Source organism: Phacochoerus africanus, chromosome X (assembly GCF_016906955.1).
Source record: "Phacochoerus africanus isolate WHEZ1 chromosome X, ROS_Pafr_v1, whole genome shotgun sequence".
NCBI lineage: Eukaryota > Metazoa > Chordata > Mammalia > Artiodactyla > Suidae > Phacochoerus > Phacochoerus africanus.
The window spans coordinates 8278755-8301964 of NC_062560.1; the positions used below are offsets into that span (position 1 = coordinate 8278755).

Sequence of the window (23210 nt, forward strand, 5' to 3'; positions counted from 1 at the left end):
TTGTGCCGCCGTAAAGGTGCCTGGACCTGTGTGTCATAGACGCTGAAGGCACTTCCCCAACAGCCTGACCTGTCTGGTGTTGGTGACATGATTGAGAGAGGTCGCAGCCTGTCCGGGCCGCTGCCGTCTGGAGGGAATGCCCTTGCCAGTGCTTTCTCCATGGGCAGATCGGTTCTACTCCGGTTGGCTCGCGTGCTCCCTGGGCCGGGGTGCTCCGGGCTCTGACTTAGGACGGTTGTGACAGGAGTCAGACTCTTGGTTGTCGTCACCCTCTGGCACAGAGGCTTCCTGTGATAAGGAATGTCGCGTTATCTGATGTCGCCTGCCCCGAGGTTGCCCCTTGCTTTTCAGGTACCCTAGGTCTCCGCCAAAATGATGAAGCAGGTTCTGCAGCAAAATACAAATGAAGTAGGTTCTGTGTGTGCTTCGGCTGGCGTCCTGAGACCTGGCCTCTCTGGAGAGGTGACGTTAAAGTGACACCTAGGCTGCCTCAGCTCCTCCCTGATACCTATTTGCCTTTTCAGGGCCACGTGCGCCCTGTAGGTTCCGTGACCGGCACGGTCATCGTTAGACTTTTAAGAGCAGAAGGCGTTGTGATTCACCCTTGCTCCAGAATCACAGGTGCGATCTGGACTGTGCTGGCCCTGCCCAGGGGTGTCAAGGACACTGCTAGGCTGGCATCAAAGCTACCGCCTCTGTCCCAGCCTGCGTCAGCATTCTAATCAAGCTTGGTATCACGCGCACCCCAGGGGTATTTACCAAATAAAAGGTTGGGGTTTGGGAGTTCCCTGGTGACTCAGTGGGCTCGGGGTCTGGCATTGTCACTGCAGCAGCTCAGGTCACTGCTGTGCCTCAGGTTCAGTCCCTGGCCTGGGAACTTCTGCATGCCCTGAGTACAGGGGGGAAAATGTTTATTTGTTCATTTTCCATTTCTCCTGAATTTGTCTTCATTAATGTGGTTGGTGTACGACCCCATCCCGGGATTAGAAAATACACCAGCTCATCTTTTGAGGGGACGTTTTCACCTCTATGTATGTATGTTGATACATGTACATAATTACACAATTTTTATGTCATCACCAAATATAACACGTATCAGGCATTCATTAATTACCTTTGCATGTATAACACCCTGAGCATTATTTTTTTCAATTGTCTCAAAAAGAATGCAGTTTTTTAGAAATACATACAGGCCGTGTTTCAAAGCTGTCTTCTGCTTTCTCCCTGCACCTGTCTCACAGAGAGTGGCTCCCGCTTTGTAAAGACCTCATCGCCGCCAGGTGAGGCTAAGATGAGCATAACCAGTGACGAGGTGAACTTTCTGGTGTATCGGTATCTCCAGGAGTCAGGTAAGAAGGTCCCTTCGGAGCGTGGGGCATCCCCTTCCACGGGCACGTGCACGGCCTCCAGCCACCATCCAAATTCCAGGCTGGAGGAAAAGAGCCCAGGACGCTCTCGTTCGGAGGCTTGAAGGAGAGAGGGTTCGGGGCCATCCCTTTATTGCGGTGCATGAGGGAGCATGTTCTTTCTTCCCGTGACGTTTCTGTTCACATGACGTCAGGTTGGAATTCAGGCCGGAATTCAGGCCAAGAGTGATAGGGACAGACTCTGAGAGGGGTGGGGGTGGTTTGATGGTCGCGGCCCCTGGCACAGGGAAGGCATGTATGGGCTGGTGTATACATATGGTGTATAGAGATGGGGTGGGGTGAGTTCGTGTTCTTGGCTTACACCAAAGAGAAGGCGTTTATGGGCTGGTATATACATATGGTGTATAGAGATGGGGTGGGGTGAGTTCATGTTCTTGGCTCACACCAAAGGGAAGGCATTTATGGGCTGGTGTGTACATATGGTGTGTGTGTGTATGGAGGCGAGGTGATTTGGTGTTCTTGGCTCCCACCATAGGCGAGGTATTCATGGGCTGGTGTATACATTCGGTGTATGTGGATGGGGCGGGGTGATTTGGTGTCTTTGGCCCCCGCTGGTGTATACATACGGTGTATATATGTGAACCTCCTAGATTTAGGACCACTGGTTTATTGAGCTCCAACACCCTCCATCACCAAAATGATCCTTGCGCAGCTTTCTAAAATGCGGGAATTGGGAGTTCCCATTGTGGCACAGTGGTTAACGAATCTGACTAGGAACCATGAGGTTGCGGGTTTGATCCCTCCCTGGCCCTGCTCCGTGGGTTAAGGATCCGGCGTTGCCGTGAGCTGTGGTGTAGGTTGCAGATGCGACTCGGATCCCGTGTTGCTGTGGCTGTGGTGTAGGCTGGCCACTGCAGCTCCGATTCCACCCCTAGCCTGGGAACCTCCATATGCTGCGGGAGCGGCCCTAGAAATGGCAAAAAGACAAAAAAAAAATTAAAAAATAAATAATAAATAAATAAAATGCGGGAATTGTTCAGGTTTCTTGCAGCACTTTTGATTATGAGCGAGACACAACTGTGGTTCGTCACGCACAGGCTAAATGCATGTTCCGGGAAGGAGCCAAGGGTGCCGCAGAGCCCGAGGCGGGACCTGGCCTGGCTTCGTCAGGGCTCGTGGGGTTCCCCTGTGAGTCACTGGACAAGGATGAGCCCTGAGGTTCCCATCGTACAATATTGGGGCTGCCCCAAGCAGTGGAGCTTAAACACCGTTCAAAGAAATGCTTGCGGATACTTTTTAAAATTCTGAAGTCTATTAATTTTTTAATATTATTAATTTTTAACATGCATTTCTAAAATGCATACTTAAAAAAACTTGTGAGATACCCATTTTAAGGCGTGCAAGTGGACATTAGTGCAGAAACATCCTTGTACCCACCTCCTTTGGAACCTGAGACAGACACCGTTTCTAATGCAGCAGGTCCTGTGTCCGTACCCCCCCCACCCCATCTATGATCTTCCTGCATATATGATGGTCCCCCCCGCCCCCCCGGGCTCTTACCTCGCAAGGATGTTTTTGTAGGAGACAGAAAGTACAGGAGTGTTAATTGCCCTGCATCCTGGGTGGCCTGGACAGAAACGTATCGTCCCACTGGTCTGGAGGACAGCAGCCCGAAACCAAGGTGTCAGCAGCAGCGTCTGACAAAGGCTGTCAGCCTCTGCTCCGTGCCGCTCGCCCGGCTTCTGCTGGTTTGCTGGCCACCTGGGCACTCCTCGGCTTGCACGGGCATCGTCCCCACGTGCCTCCTTCCTCCTTTCTGTAAAGACAAGGTCATCTTGGATGACGGCCCCCTGCCGTCCAGTACAGCCTCATCTTAACTCCTTGCATCTGCAGTGACCCTATTTCCATGTAATGTCGCATTCGGAGATGTTCCTGGAGGGTGGGACTTCAACAAAGGAACTGGCAGGGGACCCAAATCAGTCCATACCGGTTGGTCCCCTGTGTATTTGGCTTTATATGCTTGATATCGTGCTATGTATGTTCTACAGCTTGATTTTTCAAGACGGAAGGCAGTTCCCAGGTCACACCTCCCAGAGACACACGCGCTAGGACTGAGGGTGTATCAGCTGTGAGCCTGGGGTCTGGACTCTTTCAGGGTCAGCCTGGAAGGTGCAGTTCTGATCCTTGAACAAATTATCTACCCCATGGGAGCGTCACCTTCCCTGCAGGGGTGGAGGGGGGTGTCTTGTGGAGGGGTGGGGAGAATGGTTTTCCTGGGCAAAAGGGATGAAATGCATCCAGAAGCATGGAATAAATAAACACCTCTCCCAATCCATGCCTGGATCTCTGTCCCTTGTGGCCTCAATGGCATTTTTTTTAAAGCTGTGCCTATAGCATATGGGCGTTCCCAGGCTAGAGGCTGGACCAGAGCTGAGGCTGCGGGCCTGCAGCACAGCTTGCAGCAACACAGGATCCTTAACCCACTTATTGAGGCCAGGGATCAAACCCGTATCCTTGGTTTTTAACCTGCTGAGCCCCAGTGGAAACTCCACCCAGTGGCCTTATTTATGGAGAGTGCACGTTCTGTCTGCATATACTTGAGATCATTTGCATTCGCTGTCACTAGAGCATAATATAAAAAACCTGCAGGGCTTTACCCCCGTCACTCAGGTAACTCATCACCACTGCTCTGATACCTCAGCCTTGGAACGGAACCAGGGCATCTCTCGCCTGGAGAACAGGTGTTCTCCTAGCACGGATCAGACGGAGTCCCAGACATATTTGCAAAGGAAAATTCCGTGCATCCAACCCCGTTGCCCTGTCGACTCCCAGCATTGACTTCGAGACTCTTTCCTTTTAGAAACACCTCTGCACAAAAACGGATGAAGGCAAGAGTATGGTCAAAATGTGTAAACAGATCAGGAGCTGAAACTGCCGTCCCTCTGTTTGTGGACCTCAGGATAAGCCAAGGGCGTGTAACCCAGAGAAAGGCTCTCCCCGGTGGTTGCGCCCCAGGGCCCCAGGGCAAGAGCGTTGCTGGCCTGTTTGAATAAACACACCCCGCCCCTAGAAAGTGGAGAGACTTCCTTTCTTAGTGTGTGTTTACATGTCTCAGTTCTGTTGATGAAGCTTCTGTAACCAGGCAACGAGGAGACTAGAGACAACAAAGTATAGAATTTCCTCGGGGCCGCTCGTATGTCCATCTCCTGAGCTGCTGTCCTAGTTTGTCAGGGTCCTTGGAGTCAAATCCCACAAGGATTTGACACTGCTCTGCGTTTCTCTGAAGACTGCACCTGGATCTGACTGAACATGGTGCGAGGACATAGTCAAAGGGAGAAATGCATAATGTTTAAATGTTCATTTGGGGGTTGTTGCACATGTTTAATCTGAAATCCTCAAGGTCTGATTAAGCAGATATTTATCGAGCACCCACCAGATTCAAGGAGCACCTTCTCCTTGGCCTGTTAGTGTCTCCTTCCTAGCTTTGCAAAGAAAGCAGAGAGGAGTTCCCTGGTGGCTCAGCAGGTTAAGGGTCTGACATTGTCACTGCTGCGGCTCGGATCGCTGCTGTGGTGTGGGTTTGATCTCTGGCCTCAGAGCGTCTTCCTGCCGCGGTTGTGGTCAGTATGCTCCCTGCCCTTCATCACCTCAGTGCATAAGGCTGTGTGTTGCAGTGGGCGGTTCCTTCCTCAGCCCTGCTTTCTCCACCAGAGGTTGTGAGTCTCTGCTGCCAAGTCGTCCTTGTCTGTCCGCTTGAGGTTGTGTGTAGGAGAAAGTGGTGCGAAGGAGGGAGGGGGCCGCCAGAGGGGGGACACCCTGCAAGGAGGCAGACTGCTGGCTCTCTGATCCACCTGCTCTTCGCCTCACAACCAGGGATGGACCCATAATCTTCCACGCCACCTTGAGGGACAAGTTCCTTGGGAGCAGGGCTGCCCCTGGTCCTCGCCACCTGAGCAGGTGCAGAGAGCCCTGCCCTGGCAGTGTCCTGCATCAGCTGGGATGCTTTGGGCTGCAAGTAAGAGCCTCCACGATGGAGCTGTCATCCCGGGGACAGCCAAAGGGCAGGGATTGAAAAGCTGCTTTCCTGAAAGTGTGACGTGGATCCATATCACATCTTCTCCAACTTGGGGAAGAATCTCGAAAATGGACGTGTTTTGTTCCCCTGCCCTCAAGAGGCAGAATTCGTGTCATCTTGGAATCTTCTGTGGCCTTCACCCAGCCGTGCGTTCCACAGCCATTAAGGAAGGGGGCTCTCGCTGTTGTCACCGTTGGCTGGTTGAAGCCAGCGCCTTGCCCATAGACAGCGCTCCCTAGGGACTCCGGATTTGAGGCGTCTCACAGGGGTGCTCACAGCAGCCTGATCAGTGAAACTAGTTAATGAGCAAGGCTTTTAAATTCAGCAGGCGTTATGTTTGACCAGCTGCAGCTCCAAAGTGGCCTGGTTGGTTTTTGCATGAGTTACAGCAGGCTGGCTGGGAGGGCCGGGAGTCTGGTGGCCTCTGCGTTATGGCAGTCAATTGTGTGGTCAATTTGGCCATCTGGGCAATTTTTAAGAAATGGACTGTGGCAGAGCGTCTTTGCCACCCGGCCCATGAGTTCCCTTCGCCCTCTGAGTAGAGGCTGACTGCACGATGCATGCAGAAGCCAATACTGTGACAACCACCTATTGGGAAAGGAAGCTTTCTTGCGAGGTCCACCTGCAAGGTGATGAGAGGCAGGGCTCACATCCATCTCTCTCATCCAGGGATCCAGGCTTTGGGCCAAAACTTAAGGGGTTGGGGAAATTTCAAACTTGGAATCTGGTTAGCCAGTCTCAAATCAGTCCATACAAGCTCCTTGGGCTGCTGGCAGCTAGATTTTCTTTATTGGGGGGCTTCTCGCTGCTTTAAGGGAGGCATTGGCAACACTTCCAGCATCTGAGTTCCGTAGACTGAAGATGGCTGGTTCAGGGTCATCCTATGAGGCCCGGGAACCCGTCTCGCACCTGCTGCAGTGCTGCCTCTGTCCCATAACTCCAGGTTTGATCCATCAGTAAACTATTGAAGTGTTTCTAGTTGGAATGTTTTCCCTTTTGTATACAGCTAGTGTTAAATCCTTAAATGCAGTACAGCCTCTTAATTATTGAGCTTCCTCTCAAAATGGTTTTCTACTTATTTTATGTAGCCAACCTTGTGGTACTGTATGTTCAGAAACAAATCTTAATGTCTCAGAAATGTGAGCTCATGAAAATAACTGATTCTGAATATTTAAAAGTAAATAAATAAATAAACTATTTAAGGAGGCAAAGCCAGTTTAAGGTGGCCGGTGTTTTACAAGCCCTTTGACGGTGCATGCGTTTCTGCCTCCACGGGCTTCTGCGAGCAGCTCCTCCAGATCCTGGGAAAATCATGAGTCGTTCCCACCTCTCTGCGAATGCAGCAGGGGAGGCCAAATACGGCAGGGGAGGCCGTGGGTGTGAAAAGTGAGAAAATTCCCTAAGTGAGTCCCCGTAAGCGCATTCACTACTGCCTCTGGACTTCCTCCCCAAATCCAGCTTATAAAGAGGGATTGACCCCACCCCAGATTCAATGGGGTGGGCCCCGGGGATGTCTTGATGGCGCCGCCCTTCACCTAACCGGAGGTTTGCCCGCCAGGCGTTGCTGAGGCTCTGGAGAAGGAGCTGGGTGGGTGGCTTTGGTGATTGTCCTGGGCAGCACCCAGTGTCTTTGGCACGTGCCCCCAGCCGGCTCCACGACTGATGGGCGGAAAGGTGGTCTCGTGGGCTGGTCAGCGGAGAGCAGAGGAGGTCCGGGGTTTGAGGCCAGATTTTCCACAGCGGTTAAAGGATGCCGAGACCTTGTCTGCCGTGGTCTCGCGTGGCGACCTTGGAGACGACACACCTGACCTTTCCTCGTGGCATGTGGCTGCTCCTCCAAACCCTCCCCACCCTCATCTGTACCGTCTTTTTCTTTTTCTTCTTTACGGGAAGGTATAATTTTTATGCCATAAAATCCACCCCTTTTAGAGGACAGATTTCCAGCATTTGCCACACGTCGACTGTTGTGTGACCCCGGCACCATCATGCTGTGGCACAGATCATCCTCCCCCGACAAGCACCCAGTGGCCCACCCCGCCTCGCAGCACAGCCCCTGGCACCCACTGCCCTGTTTCCTCCTGGGGTTTTGCCTTCGTGGGAATGGCTGGCAAGTGGAGTCTTGCAGCGCGTGGCCTGGGGAGTCTGGCTCCCTTCATTCAGTGCCTTTGTGACCGGGCCACCCTGGCGCCCACATCCGTGGCTCCTTCTTTAATGCTGCGTCGTATTACATTTTAGGGATGCGTGGCAGTCCGTCTTTTGTCCTGTTCAGGACTGTTTGAGGTGTCTCCAAGCTGTGATCGTTACAGCTAAGGCTGCTAGAAACACTTGCACCCAAGTTTGCAGTGCTGACTGTAGGTTTTCATTTCCGTTGGGTCTGCACTGGGCGTGGGGTCCCTGGGTCGTGTGACAGTGTGGGTTTACCTTGATCAGAAGCCAGCATGTCCTCTTTGGTGTCACCTCGCAGTGAGGCAGTTCACAAACATCGCTGGTTTTATAGACTGGATGGGACCTACAGAGCCCTTGGGTGCCTGTCGTGTAGGGTGTATTGGAAAGCAGGTAAAAGGCCATTCTCGCACGTTCCTGTTGTGGCTCAGTGGAAACACACCCAGTTCGTATCCACGAGGATGCGGGTTCGATCCCTGGGCTCGCTCAGTGGGTTAAGGATCTGGCGTTGCCGTGAGCTGCAGTGTAGACCACACCTGTGACCACAGCAGATCCTTAACCCCCTGAGCCACCAGGGAACTCCATATACACTTTAGATAATGAAAAGATCTGATCGTTACAGTAGGTGGTGAAAATCCACATACCATCACAAATCACCAGGATGGTGGACCTCCAACTAGGATTGAAAACTCCTTCTGGAGTTCCCGTCGTGGCACAGTGGAAACAAATCCGACTAGGAACCAAGGTTTCGGGTTCAATCCTGGCCTCGGTCAGTGGGTTAAGGATTCCGTGTTGCCATGAGCTCTGGTGTAGGTCATAGACATGGCTCGGATCTGACATTGCTGTGGCTGTGGTGTAGGCCAGCAGCTGTAGCTCCACGTAGACCCCTAGCCTGGAAACCCCCATGTGCCATGGGTGCAGCCCTAAAAAGCAACAAAAAAAGAAAACTCCTTCTATGGTAGAATTTACTCTCTGGTTTGTCATGATTTGTGCTCAAAGGCCTTTTTTCCTCTTTTTTCTTTTTTGGCCCCCTCCTTGGCACAAGGAGCTCCCCGACCCTGGGATCAGATCCTAGCTGCAGTTTCAACTCAAGCCGCAACTGCGGCAACAACAGATCCTTAACCCACTGTGCTGGGCTGGGAATCAAACCTCGTCCCAGTGCTCCCAAGATGCCTCCAATCCCATTGTGCCACAGCAGGAACTCCAAGAAGCCAGTGCATTGTGCACATGTATTGCCTGCATTAGCATTGCCGTAGAAGCTTCTTCAGGAAGGCGCATCGGTGGTTTTCGCAAGTGCTAGTCGGCACGTTAGACACGTGCGGTTTCCTAAAGAGCTGTTATCTGCACACAGTGACTGGCCAGGGAGAGGGAGGTGTGTTTCCTTTGATTTACGTAAGTTATGAGTTAGGTAGCATCTTTGTGAATAAGGCGGAAATACTGGGGACGCAGACTCTCAAAGTCCTAAATGGAAGTGACATGACATTTCCCATTCGTTTTGTCGAGCTTCTGTTACAAGAAGAATCACAGTGGTTTCTTGGCGAGGTGGCATGCGTGTGTGCCCTGCGATGCTCCCCGCAGGTCAGCGCGCTTAGGACGGATGCGTTAGACGGAGGAAGATTTAGGCGGCATTGTCTCTCCACAGCCGAGCGCAAGTGCAAAGCTAAAGAGTGGTTCTGTCTAAACACACAGACGTACTATTGTCCAGAAAGATTACCAGGCCATTTAAAAATCATACATGTCAGCGCAGCCATGTCTTGGGACCAGGTAGGGCCGAAGCCTGTTTGGATATTCCAGAGCCTGGCTGTGGTGGGCGAGGCGGTCCCCACGGTCACAGGGCTGAGGGGGTTGGTCACAGGCCTCCAAGCTATTTCCACAGAAACATCCGACTGTGGGTGTGCACAGGTCCCCTCTGAAGAAGCACCAGGTGACTTCGAGCCTGTATAATCGAATGTATCTTCCGCCAGCCATCCGGATTCAAGAAGGTTCCCAGGAAAAAGAAAAAGGCCGTTCCCATCGTGGCTCAGCAGTAACGAATCCAACTAGTATCCATGAGGGACACGGGTTCGATACCTGGCCTCGCTCGGTGGGTTAGGGATCCGGCGCTGCTGTGAGCTGGGGTGTAGGTCACAGGCATGGCTCGGATCTAGCATTGCTGTGGCTGCGGTGTAGGCCAGCAGCTGCAGCTCCAGTTCAGCCCCTAGCCTGGGAGTCTCCACATGCCATGGGTGTGGCCCTAAAAAGGAAAAAAATATTAAACAGAAATTGTAATTTTTCGTCTCCATTGTCTGTGGCGCTCTGTGTGTGTGGGAGATACAAGTGAAGCTGAGACAGTTTTCATTAGATTTTGCAGGTCACTAGCCATAGGGGGCCTAACTTGTGGTTTTTGTTTGTTTCTGTGGCTTTTGGTTTTTTGGCCACGTGCACAGGATGGGGAAGTTCCTGGGCCAGGGCTCAAACCCGCCCCACAGCAGTGACAATGTCAGATCCTTAACTCGGTGAGCCACCAGGGACTCCTTGTTCTAGGTTTTGATGGGGTGTCCTCTGTATAATGGCTTCAAGTAGTAGCCGTATTAACTTGGACCTGGATCGCCACACCAATGTTCTGGGGCTTTTTTTAGGGCTGTACCTGTGGCATATGGAAGTTCCCCGGCTAGAGGTCCAATCAGAGCTGCAGCTGCCAGCCTGCACCGCAGCCACAGCAACGAGGGATCTGAGCTACATCTGTGACCTATGCTGTAGTTTGTAGCAACGCCAGATCCTTAACCCACTGAGTGAGGCCGGGGGTTGCACCCGCATCTTCCTGGATACTAGTTGGATTCTTGACCCGCTGAGCCACAGTGGGGACTCCTGAGACTCTTAGAAACAGAAAAAATAGTGAAAAGTCAGCAGCTGTCGTGTGTATATAGCACAAATTTTTGCATCCTCAGGAACTCGGGGGAGGGGCGGCCTCCCCAGCCAGCAGCTCCTGCATAGTTGTCACGAGAAGCAGTTCTGCGTTTGATGGGGACCACAGGCCCTGGGTGGCCCATATTTTTATAGAGATGACAAAAGTCTCTGCAAGGCTTTTCCACTCCCTTTCCAGTGTTCTGACATGTTCTAAGATTTTCTCTTATGGGGCGTTCCCTGGTGGCTCAGCAGGTTAAGGATCCGGTGCTGTCACTGCAGTGGCTCAGGTCATGGGTCTGGTGTGAGTTCGATCCCTGGCCTCAGAAAGTCTTCATGCCCCAGGGTGAACCCCCCCCGCAAAAAAAAACCCTTTAAAATAAAATAAAATATCCTCTTACAATCTTTAGCTTGCAGAATTCCATTCTGTGAGTGAGTTGAGTGTCTTAATCTCCAGATATTCCGAACGGGCACAAGGCCCTGCGTGATCTAGAAGCCTTCGGCCTTTCAGAGAGGCCAGGGTGTCTCCCCCTCAGCACTGCTGACCTCTGGGGAGGACCATCCTTTGTGGAGGGGCTGTCCTGAACTGGCAGATGGTGAACTGCATCCCTCTCTCCACCCACTGGGTGACAGTCACCCTCCCCCGCCCTCAGTGCTGGTGGACTTTGCCACACACGCCTGAAGTGCAGAATCACCCCCCCCGTTGAGAGCTACGGATTCACGTCCTTTAGCGGAGGGATGTTTTTCCTCCCGTTGGGTTTTTTTGGCAAATGGAGTGGTAACGGGGTTCTCATTTCCTCACCCTTTATCATCTTCCGGGGCTGCGTGTGGATCCTTCCCCCCCAGAACTGCAGCGCCCTTTAACCGTGAGCATAATGCAGCCTGTTTTTCTTGAAATTTTCTGGGGTCCTTTTCCCCTCGAGGAAGGGGGCAGTCTGCCAGACCATTCTCCAGCAGATAATAAAATAATTGGGAGCAGCAGTCTTTCCGGCTGGGCTTTTCTGGCTCCCAGTGAGGAGGTGTGATGAACCAGGAAGGGGGTGTTACTGCTCATCTTTGTGAATGATCGCATCTCCGCAAATGATGAACCCCAGCAGCTGACGGATCGCCCGGTAGCTCCGTGGTGCGTCCTAGGACCCTGGAGTGCCTTCTTACGCAAGACACGTTTCCCAGATTCGGGACGTCATCTGAATGGTTCCGCTCTCCTAATTTAAACACAAGTTCAGGGCTTATTGTTCAGCTGAGTCTCTAAAAATATTTTTGACTGCAGTGGCTCTTTTACAATGCTGCTGTGTGTCCCTTTTTAAAAAGAGAGTCTTGGAGTTCCCGTCGTGGCGCAGTGGTTAACGAATCCGACTAGGAACCATGAGGTTGGGGGTTCGGTCCCTGCCCTTGCTCAGTGGGTTAACAATCCGGCGTTGCCCTGAGCTGTGGTGTAGGTTGCAGACACGGCTCGGATCCCGTGTGGCTGTGGCTCTGGTGTCGGCCGGTGGCTACAGCTCCGATTCGACCCCTAGCCTGGGAACCTCCATATGCCGCGGGAGCGGCCCAAGAAATAGCAACAACAACAACAACAACAACAAGACAAAAAAAAAGAGAGTCTTTATGAAACCATAAAGGCAAGCATTTCTCGGAGGTAAAGGCACCCTTTGCTTCAGAAATCATAAAGGAGGTATTAGTTTCATCAAGTAATAAAGAAGGAAGATCTGAGTAGTCTGTGCATCGGACTAGAGGGTGAAAGCACCTTCACAGTCATACGAAACAGTAGTGTCTCGTGTCCCCACGTTTTCAGTAGATAGAAGCAGTGCCTTTGTGGCGGTGTCAGCAGTCCCCGGCCCCCGAGACCTCCCTCGGGCTGTAGGATTTGCTGGAAAGATTCACGGAAGTGTTACACTCGTCCCCGTCAGTAACAGCAAAAAGATGCAGTTTATCTTGTGCTGCCTGGCGACTACGCCTGCTGCTAGTGTATTGAATACAAAGTTACTAAGAGATGAACATCTTAAAAATGTTCCCCCGGGAGCTCCCATGGTGGCGCCGCAGGGTGGGCAGTGTCTTGGGAGAACTGGGATGCAGTGCTCAGTGAGTTAAGAATCTGGCATTGCCGCAGCTGTGACTTGGATCACAAATGTGGCTTGTGAACGCCAGGGAGGCCAAAAAAAAAAAGAATTCTCCCTGAAGCAAATAAAGGTGGACGCTCGGTGAGGTCACGGTTGTGTTAACTGACCTCACTGTGTGATCCTTCCCTCGCGTATATGCGAGTGTCAGGTCATCGCAGTGACAACAGCACCTTCCCCCGACACGTCGCTAGAGCGCAGTGAGGCTGGGGGAGGGGAAGCTGCAGCGGAGTCGGTCAGTGCCGTGCCTCCGTTTCTCTTCTGTTCCTCCTAACTGTGGTGTACTTGGGTGTGCATCTTGTTGGCTCAGGTGTCTAGTTGCTGCAGTATCTGGAACCATCTTTTGTTTTGGAAGCCGTAGCTTCCGTCTTTCTCCATTACTGTGTAATCAGTGCAAACAAAACAGAAGATGCAGGTGCAAACCGGCTAAGGGAAAAGGTACAAGGACCCAGTCCAGGAGAAACCCAGCAGGTGCTTGCCAGTGTCCCCTCCTGGTGGAGCTCCCTGGCGGCAACATAATTGTCCCGGGAACACATACAATGACTCGGGAGGCAGTGCTGCTAAACACCCACGGCCCCCACCCCAAGTCTGAGCTTTGGCATTCAGGTTTTTATCAGAGGTCAGTCCCGTGGCCTCGCAGCCCCTGCTAAAGGGGACAGACCCTAGCTGTCAAACTGCCTTGGTCCAGGCGGAGTAAACCTGGGTTATGGTTTTGTATGTGTCATTTGTGCGTGTGTGTGTGTGTGTGTGCGCGCGGGCATGTGTGCTTTATGTCACTCTTTATTTTTTTAATGTAATTTAATTGAATTCAATTTGATGGATGCTACTTGGGTTTGCTACCCCTAAGCCACAACAGGACCGCCCATGTCACTTTTTTAAACATCCCTTTAAAAAACGTAAGGGTGGCTGAGGACTGGGGAGTGTGCCTTGTATGCCTTTTGTGTAGAAAACACAGCATCACCCAGGGTAGCTTTGCGGCATCAGTGACTCGCGCTGCTCCGCCACGGAAGCCTGCCCACGGCTCAGGATGCCGCAGGGCGAGCTTTGGCCTGTGCCACGGGACGCAGGTGCTGGAAGGAACCTGTACTGTGGGAACCGTCTCATCACAAAGCCTCTGGTCGTGGTGCTAGTTGCCAACCAAACACCTCTTCATTCAAAAAAAAGAGTGTTTTCCTAAACCGCCCTGTGGATTTGATGATAAGTACTCAGAGCAGCAGAGCGGAATCATGGAAAAGTTGTTCCTCAAATGTTCGCAGCCATCCCAGTTCCCGTGCAGTTCGGTGGTGCTGTCTTTTGAGTTTACTGCTCCAGTGTGTGTGTGCGCGTGCGTGCAAGTGTGTGTGTATAAAAGCTCAGGTTCAAGATTGGCCGTTCTTGTGCTGATTAATTTGCCAGGGGGGAGAAGCAATTACAGGAAAATCCCTTGAGAACCAGTTGAGTGTCATGCATGTCTCGCTCGATATAGCCAAACATTTTGCAGTGGTGCTGCCATCCGCAAGGGGCAGACGCCGTCGAAGAGGCCCTGAAGGCTCGTTGGACTGGCGTTCCTGCTCCAACGTTGGGGGTGGTAGGAAGAAGCCGCAGAGATGGCTCCTGTTTCCTTCTTTAGCTGAGATGAAACAGCCACTTCCAAGGTGCCTGTGTCCAAAGTTCACACAACCGTATGTTTAAGATCCGCCTGCTCTGAAATTCTAATGTGACCTTAAAAGTGTCGGGCTTTGATGTGTTTTATTTCCTGCCAACTCGAATTCCCTTCCTTCCTTCCAGCCTGCGGAGCGAGGCATCTGGACAGTCAGACAAAACACGGTCCTTTCTCGCCCACGTGTCTCAATGTCTTCTATGCACCTCTTCAGTGCCCTTGTCCCCGCGGTGACATGCTTTGCTTTTCTTCCCACATCTGTGTCGGTAGCTGGTGTCATGATCCCTCTGCACATCTGGATGTCCATCCCACCCCCAGTCTGGGGGTCCACCCCTTCCCTCCCCCCCCAGGTCTTGGTGTCCACCCCCCACCCTCCATCTGGGGGTCCATCCCTCCCCTCTCCACCCCAACCCCCCCCCCCAGGTCTGCGTGTCCATCCCTCACCCCAACCCCCCCCCCCCGCAGCCTGGGTGTCCGTCCCCCCATCCCCAGTCTGGTGTCCACTTCCAGCCTCTTCATTGCCTTCCATGCTGCTATTTTGGGGTGTTTGTTTTGGGCACGGCTGTGGGATGTGGAAGTTCTGGGACCAGGGATTCAGTGACAATGCTGAATCCTTAACCCACTGATCTACCAGGGAGCTCTGTGCTCCTGTTTTGGATGTATGTCTCCCATGCATTCTGTCATGTCATCCCACACCTATTACCAGGGCCATTCCCTGACCACTGCCTCTACCCTCCAGAGAAAAGCTTCCTCTGCCCCATGGTCTTATCCCAGTTTAGTATAGAAACGTCAGGAGTTCCCACTGTGGCTCAGCAGGTTAAGGACCCAGGGTTGTCTCTGTGAGGATGAGGGGCTGATCCCTGGCCTTGCTCAGTGGGTTAGAGGCCCGCCGTTCCCGCACGCTGCAGTGTAGGTCACAGATGCGGCTCGGAGCAGGTACTGCCGTGGCTGTGGCATAGGCCCCTGGCTGCAGCTCTGATTCCACCCCTGGCCTGGGAGTTCCCATATGCTGCAGGTGCAGCCATTTAAAAAAAAAAAAAAAAAAAGGGAAAAAGATGGGTAGACACAGAAACGCCAGCATCACGTTCACCTGTTCTCCAGAGTATCCTTCCTAAGAGCTCCGCCTTGAGTCCCCTCGTCCTGACGTCTCCAACAGCCAGGCAACCCCTGTATCTTTGTGTTACTTCTGTCCCCGCGGCTTTGCTGTAGTGACAGTGGCTCCCGCTTATAGAGCACTTGCTATGTGCCAGGCATGATTCTAAGGACTCGACCGATAAAACGGTTACCCCCTAAGGAGTGGGTACAGCTGCCTCCAGCACTGACAGGTGAGACACCCAAGGCTTGAGAGGGTACCAGCTTGGCCACGTCACACTGCCAGGAAGTCATAGAGCTAGGATTCAAAAACGGGCCCTCAGACTTCAGAATCGTCCATTTAAACGATTTTTCTTGATGCTTAATGTAGTGAAATTGATGTATTTTCTGACATTTAAACTCCGTCTTCCTAGAATAAACCCCACTCGGCCTGGACATTTTGTCCTCTTCAGATGTCAGTGATATCCCTGAATGCTCTTTGTTCCCACCGTGGTTTACTCGTGTTTATTTTACCACGAAAAACGAGGCTGTGCTGTTCCTGTTTGAATGTGCGCATCGGCTTTACTTCTTAGGGCGACGCCAGCCTCATAAAACGAGATGGGGACTCCACACCTGGTTTGCTCAGACCCCGTCTCCTGAGTTAGGGGTCTCCTCTAGATGCATCTGTAAAAGAGAGAGAACACTTAGCCTCTGTTCCAGTGACTCGTTTCTCTCTCTGTGTGTTGCAAAAGCAGCCATCCAAAACACATCGTTCTCTTGTGGCCCAGGGAGGTTGAGGATCCAGCATGGTCACAGCTATGGCACAGGTTCAATCCCTGGCCTGGGAATTGCCCCATGCCACAGGCATGGCCAAAAAAGGAAGAAGAAGAAGAAAAGGAAAATGAGAATAGCTGTGTGTCAATAAAACTTTATTTACAAAACAGGCTGGGGGCCAGATGTGGCCCACAGGATCTGCCTTGCAGACTCATCCAAGACCGCAGAAATTCCTTCCCTCCCGGAAACCTGGAGCCCCGCCTGTGTGGTGTGTGCTCATTCCCTGCCTCCTTCGAAGCTTGTGTAGCTCCCCCGCTTATGTAAATCCCCGCCTCTAGCTGGATTTCCCCTCCTCGGTTCTTTTGCACCCTCTGCATCAGTTTTTGCCATACTTGCATACACCTAAAAGTATTTGGTTAATATTTACTACCATTTTTCCTTAAGGTGAAGCAGTGACTTTTTCCTAAATTTTCAAATAGACCTGTCCATTGTGTTTACCTGATGCACATTAAAATAAATAGTCATTAGATTTTCAAATATTTGCTCCTGTGCCATGTGAATTATCTTAGGTCCCATCGGAGAATGGGTGTCATCTCGGGATCAGAACAGTTGCCATGATTTTCGGTTCTATAACTGTCTCTCGACGGCTCGTCTCTTGGGTGGCGGCACTGCCCCAGGTGCCAGGGCTGAAAGGACAAGGGCCGTCTGTCCCAGAAGCTGATAAATGTCGGAGGTGCATGCCAAGGAGCACAGGAGAGGTGCAGAGAGAAGGAGACCCTTGGGCTGGACTGCTCGGCAAAGGAGGAAGATCGTTTGGAAGCAACATCAGGAGGCTGAGTTCACACCACGAGGCACAGCAAAGCCCAGTGTGTTTAGGGAGGAGGGGCAAAGGCGACAGGATGAGAGGGCAGAGGAGAAAATACTGGCACATTGGGTTGGCAGAGGACGCCAGGCACTTGGACGCCAGGCTGTCCAAGGGGGACCCACTGATTCGTTTTTGAAGGTAAATCTGGAGACCACGTGAGTAAAGGATGACACATCTGCTCAGAGAAGCTTGAGAATCAACCACTGAGAGACCACTGAGCCATCACAGGAAGTGCTTGTATTGTATTAACGAACAGGGGTGCAGAATTCTAGGACCATAACAATTACAGGTAATAATGAATTTGCCCAGGAAAGAGCAACTGCAGGAAGCCCTCCCGTGTGACAACGGCTGTTGTGTTGGGTGTATAATGTGTGACTTATTATCCCTAACCTTCCAATTGCTTTCTCTCTTTTCCCTCCAAGTCATATGATAGTTTTTAGTGTACCTTTTTTCTTCTCTTTCTTCTTCTTCTTGCTTTTTTTTTCTTTTTCGGCCACACCTGCTGCCTATGGAAGGTCTCAGGCCAGGGATCAGGTTGGAGCCACAGCTATGACCTATGCCACCACAGCTGCTGCAACGCTGGATCCTCAACCCACTGCACCAGCGCAGGGATTGAACCCACACCTCCACAGAGACAACTCGGATTGTTAACCCACTGCTCCCTAGCAGGAACTCCATTTTTGGTGTGTTTTGTTGTTGTTGTTTTAAAGATTTTTATTTTTTTCTACTATACTTGGTTTACCGTGTTCTGCCAATTTCTGCTGTGCAGCAAAGTGACCCTGTCATACATGGGTATTTATGCATTCTTTGGAACTCCGTTTTTTCACTGTAACTTTGTGTGGTGCTGTCCCTACTGTCAATCTCCAGGTTGGCAGCCTCGCTCCATCTTGCACCACTCGCACAGCTGTCGAATCCAAAAGTCACGAGGGTTCCGCGCTGTCGGGGCGGTGGTGCCAGGAGGAGCTGGAGCTCAGGTCTGGGTGAGCAGCCCCGTCTCCAGACCCCGGGAGCTGCCGGCCGGAAGGAAGTAGCAGCCTTGCTTTAGAAGCTGACTAGTGTCCTCTCCTCCCACGTTTAGGGGGCGTTGAAAGCCTGGTCAGGGGCCTGCGCTCGCCTCACCCTCCACCCTGAGGTCCACGCCGGATGTGAGAAGGGAAACCCTGTTTTAACGCGGTCCTGCTGGTATTTCTTGGGGGCACCGTCCAAGACACTTGTGCATTTGACACGAAATCCGGTGTCACGGCGGCTCAGCGAGAACAGGTCTGCGGCACAGAAAGCCGTGCTGCCCACGGGCGGTTTTCTGTGGCAACATTTCAGAGAATGAGGGCAGAAGGCGAGGGCTGGGTCTTGAGGATGTTTCTTTTTTTTAAGATAAACACGTGGAAATGTTAAGTGGATCAGAATGTGTACAATGATGCAGACGCCGCGATCCGAAAGAACCTCAGCACGCGTGGGTGCTTTTTCCCGTGGATGAACCTGGAGGTTCCGGTTAGGAACTGCTCCTTGGACAGAAAATGTAATCCTCGGGTGAGACTAATCCATCACTTCCAAAAAGAAGTGAGCCGATGATAAACGAGCCCCGTAAAACGAGAGCGGGATTCCTTATTCTTCCGCCTTTTCTGTTTGCAGCTTCTATCGTGTGTGTGTGTGTGTTCTCCTGTTTGATTCATTTGACCCAGCTACCACATCACCACTCCCAGCCTCCCTTCCATTTTTATTTTTATCGGTACCCTCCCCGCCCCCACCCTGAGTCACCCTGTCCCCACTTGGAAAGGAAAGCGGGCAGCTGTCCAGGCAGTGGCAGTTCTCTGGGGGAAGGAAACCTTTATGATCCGGGAAGTACAGGAGATGCTGCACTGGCTTCGCCAGCACGGGGATGCTCCAGAGCCAAGGAAGTGCTGTGTAGACACAAGCAGTCCACCGTCTTGGGTTCAGAATGACGCCGTTGTCCAATCCCTTCTCCATAGCCAGGTGGACTGGATGAGTGCGTTGGCCAGGGGCAGCTTGGCATTCATGAATCGTCGAGCTGGACCGGTGGCCAGAGTGGGTGACCTGTCTCTCTCACAAGGCAGCTTTGGCGGGTGCATGGAAACCACATCCCAAACCCCCCAGCCGCACGCTCGAGCATCTGTGTCTTCAGTTCCTGTCTGGCAGGGGGTGTGCCTGCCTGGCACTCCTGTCACCTTGTAAAGACATCGTCTCCGTTCCCTTCTCTCTATTTCTCAGCATTCTGTCTGTGCACAGGATAAGGTTTCTGAGGCCCTGGGGGCGTGGCGAGGCCCCTTGCTGCGGGAATTGTAAATGACAGATTCTTCTTTCAGTGGCCTTAATCGTTCTGTGTCGTCACTCACTCACCTCCATGAGTTAAGATCTTGTGTATCTTACAACCACTATGGAAAACAGGGTGGAGGTGCCTCAGAAAACTAAATACAGAACTACCATGTGACCCAGCAGTCCCTCTTTGGGGCATATATCCAGACAAAACTTCCCTTGAAACAGCACATGCACCCATATGTTCACTGCAGCATATTCACGATAGCCAAGACATGGAAACAACCTAAATGTCCATCGTCAGATGAATGGAATAAGATGTGATGTATATACACAAGGGAATACTACTCAGCCATCAAAAAGAACAAAATAGGGAGTTCCCGTCATGGCGCAGTGGTTAATGAATCCGACTAGGAACCATGAGGTTGCGGGTTCGGTCCCTGCCCTTGGTCAGTGGGTTAATGATCCGGCGTTGCCGTGAGCTGTGGTGTAGGTCGCAGACGCAGCTCGGATCCCGCGTTGCTGTGGCTCTGGCGTAGGCCGGAGGCTACAGCTCCGATTCGACCCCTAGCCTGGGAACCTCCATATGCCGCGGGAGCGGCCCAAGAAATAGCAAAAAGACAAATAAAATAAAATAAAATGCCACATCTTTAAAAAAAAAAAAAAGAACAAAATAGTGCTATTTGCAGCAACATGGGTGGAACAAGAGACTCTCCTACGAAGTGAAATGTCAGAAAGAGAAGGACAAATACCATATGCTATCACTTCTATCTAGAATCTAGTATAAGGCACAAATGAACCTTTCCACAGAAAAGAAACTCATGGACTTGGAGAACAGACTTGTAGTTGCCAAGGGAGAGGGGAAGGGAGTGGGTCGGACTCAGAATCTGGGTTAATATATGCAAACTATTGTATTTAAGTGGATGCGCAATGAGATCCTGCTGCGTAGCACCGGGAACTGTATCCAGTCCCTCCTGATGGAGCAGGACGGAGGATCATGTGAGAAAAAGAACGTATGTATGTGTGTGTGACTGGGTCACTGGGCTGTACAGTAGAAATGGACAGAACACTGTAAACCAGCAATCATGGAAAAAATAAAAGTCATTTACAGTAAGATAAAGCCCTGTGGGCTTGATTGAGACAGTGAGGTCATTCTTTCCTCGATGTACACTTTGAGCCTGGAAAGGGACCTCAGAGGCCCCCTCATTCCACCTGCTTGTTGGTCATGGAGGCAGGTGAGGGCCGGCTCGGCCTCGGGCACCTGGCGAAGTGCCCTCTCCATCAGCAAAAGGAACCCGCGCCAAACTCACCACCGCCTCCGCTCCTGTTTGTTTGCTGTCCTTTGTTCCTAACACAGGTCTCTTTATACAGTTCACTGTCTGCTTTTTCACACGGAAACCATTTAGCTAAGTTTTCAAAATGTAGACCTCATTTGCGACGTACTTTGTTGGAAATTGACACATAAATGGTGTCACCTGATGAGATGGTTTTCTTCCTTTTGAAGAGCGCTGCCGTGTGGAATCATTTAGAGGTTTCCGAACACGTTTCAGCAGTCTGTGGTGTGTGGGTTCAGAGCATGCCCTTGCTCTGATGGCCACTCGCTGGCCTTTTGCTGTCAGGGAATCTCTTAACGGCTCTGTGACTCAAGTTCCTGCATCTGTAAGAGGGATTTTTTTTTTTTAATTGAAGTGTAGTTGGTTTACTGTTGTGTTAGTTTCTGCTGCTCAGCAAAGTGATTCAGTTATATGTGTAGACCGTCTGCTTTTAATATGCGTTTCACTTTGTGGCTCAGGGGTAACGAACCTCACTGGCATCCATGAGGATGCAGGTCTGACCCCTGACCTCACTCACTGGGTTAAGGATCCGGCGTTACCGTGAACTGTGGTGTAGGTCTCAGACTCGGCTCGGATCTGGCATTGCTGTGGCTGTGGTGTAGGCTGGCAGCTACAGCTCTGATTAGACCCCTAGCCTGGGAACCTCCATATGCCACGGGTGCAGCCCTAGAAAAGCAAAAATAAATAAGTAAATAATTCTTCTTAAAGAATGTGATTGTCGTTTAACGCTACCAGGCCATCTTTGGTGCTCTAAGACTGTTCCTTGTGTGACCATCATTTTCGTCTAAAAGCTGTTTTCCTTCTCTTGGGCCATTGTACCTCAATCCTTTGTTCCTGTCCTTCCTGCGGTCTTTTATTCTGAAAATAACGAGGCCTCAGTTTCATGCACTTTTTTTTTTTTTGGTCTTTTTGCCTTTTCTAGGGCTGCTCCTGTGACATACACCACAGCTTATGGCAACGCCAGATCCTTAACCCACCGAGCAAGGCCAGGGATCGAACCTGCAACCTCATGGTTCCTAGTCGGATTCGTTAACCACTGCGCCACGACGGGAACTCCTCCTCATGCTCTTTCTCACCACCCTTCCTTCATGGCCGCCTCTCCCCGTCTCTTGGCCATTGTGTCAATCCACCTCGAGCCCCAGCGGCTGTGCGGAGAGCGTACTCTGTGTTCTAAAGTCCATCAAGGTGGGCTTCTGCCTTCGAGGAGCCTCAGCCTGCTGAGGAGCCCCGAGGTGAGCGGGCACGCGGGGAGAGCTGCCCTGTGCTCCCGAGAGGGCCGGGCCCGGACGGCTTCCGTGGAGGAAGGATGCCTGGCTGTGGCCGTGGGGACTGAGCAGGGGCAGCGGTGCTGCCCGGGGAATTGAGCGGCAGGGTGCGTCAGCCTCCCACTGTCCGCACAGGGCACCAGGTCCTTCTTTGGCTTGGAGAGCCATCCTGCGCACCGCGGGAGCTGAGCAGCCTCCGTGAACCAGGTGCCAGTAGCCCCACGTATACACGCCCTGTGACAGGCATAAGTATTTCTAGGAGTTCCTGTTGTGGCTCAGTGGGTTTTGAACCCGACTAGGATCCATGAGGATGCGGATTCGATCCCTGCCCTCGCTCAGTGGGTTAAGGATCCGGCGTTGCTGTGAGCTGAGGTGGAGGTCACAGATGCGGCTCAGATCTGGCGTGGCTGTGGCTGCGGTGTAGGCCGGCAGCTGCAGCTCCAGTTCGACCCCTAGCCTGGGAACTTCCATGTGCTGCAGGGCAGCCCTAAAAAGCAATACATAATTTAAAAAAATCCAGATTCTGCCCAGTGTCTTCCTCTGGAGCCCAAAGTCCCTCTCACTTGAGGAACCACGAACCACTGTTCTAGACCAAGAGTCCAGACTATAGCAACGGCACCGAGGCGAGGCGGTGAGAGTTGGCCCAGGCTGAACACAGAGTGAGAGGGTCAAGGGCCATGCCCAGGCCTGTGGGCCCTAAGCTGCTTTTGAGAAGGAGGGTGAGTACCAGGCTCCCGGTAGCCAATCAGCAGAGCTACTGTGATGGTGTCGTGCTCCACTGAATAGCACCTGTAGAGCTTGGGTGCTGCTGCCTGGCACAGAGGGAGTGCTCAGGAAATGCCAGGCGCTGCTGTTACTGCCCTTGCTTCAGACAGAGTAGAAGCAGAGCGTTTTAGAGTCTTCAGCTGCTGGGACAAAAATACCTCCAGGGAGTGGCTTAGGAAAGATAAACACAGGTTTCTCACTGTTCTGGAAGCCGAGGAGCCCAAGGTGCCAGCAGATTTGCTGTGGCCTGGTACACAGCCGGGAATGTGTTGTGGGAAGAATTTTCGATTTACCTACAGATAAAATTGTGGAGTAAATTTTTGCTCACGTTAAGTGTGTGTATCTTTGGGGGGGGGGGTGCGTGTGTGCATGTGTTTAAGATCAGATTGGCACACTTTTCCTGTAAAGGAGCATGTGGTACATATCTTTGGCTTTGTGGGCCGTACTCAGCTTTGCCTTTGCAGTGTGGGAAAAGCCGCAGACAGCACATCAACCCGTGAGCACGGCTGTATTCCACTAAAACTTTATTTGCACAACAGACAAAACCTTATTTGCCGCAGACAGCACATCAATCCGTGAGCATGGCTGTATTCCACTAAAACTTTATTTGGAAAACAGCAAGAT

The 23210-nt window shown here is 51.8% G+C and overlaps 1 protein-coding gene across 5 annotated transcripts in view; it reads left to right on the forward strand.

Moving 5' to 3' along the window:
* Positions 1-23210, forward strand: part of TBL1X (transducin beta like 1 X-linked) — a 244773-nt gene that overhangs the window by 183011 nt on the left and 38552 nt on the right. For 3 of the 5 annotated variants that reach the window (XM_047764411.1, XM_047764412.1, XM_047764410.1), the window contains exon 4: positions 1242-1349. The exons of 1 other annotated variant lie outside the window; for it this stretch is intronic. In XM_047764411.1, the coding sequence (XP_047620367.1) occupies positions 1292-1349 (58 nt within the window). In that variant the 5' untranslated portion in view covers positions 1242-1291. Of the gene's footprint in view, positions 1-1241; positions 1350-21768; positions 21789-23210 lie in introns of those variants that run through there. One more of the 5 variants, XM_047764414.1, reaches the window with a different exon arrangement.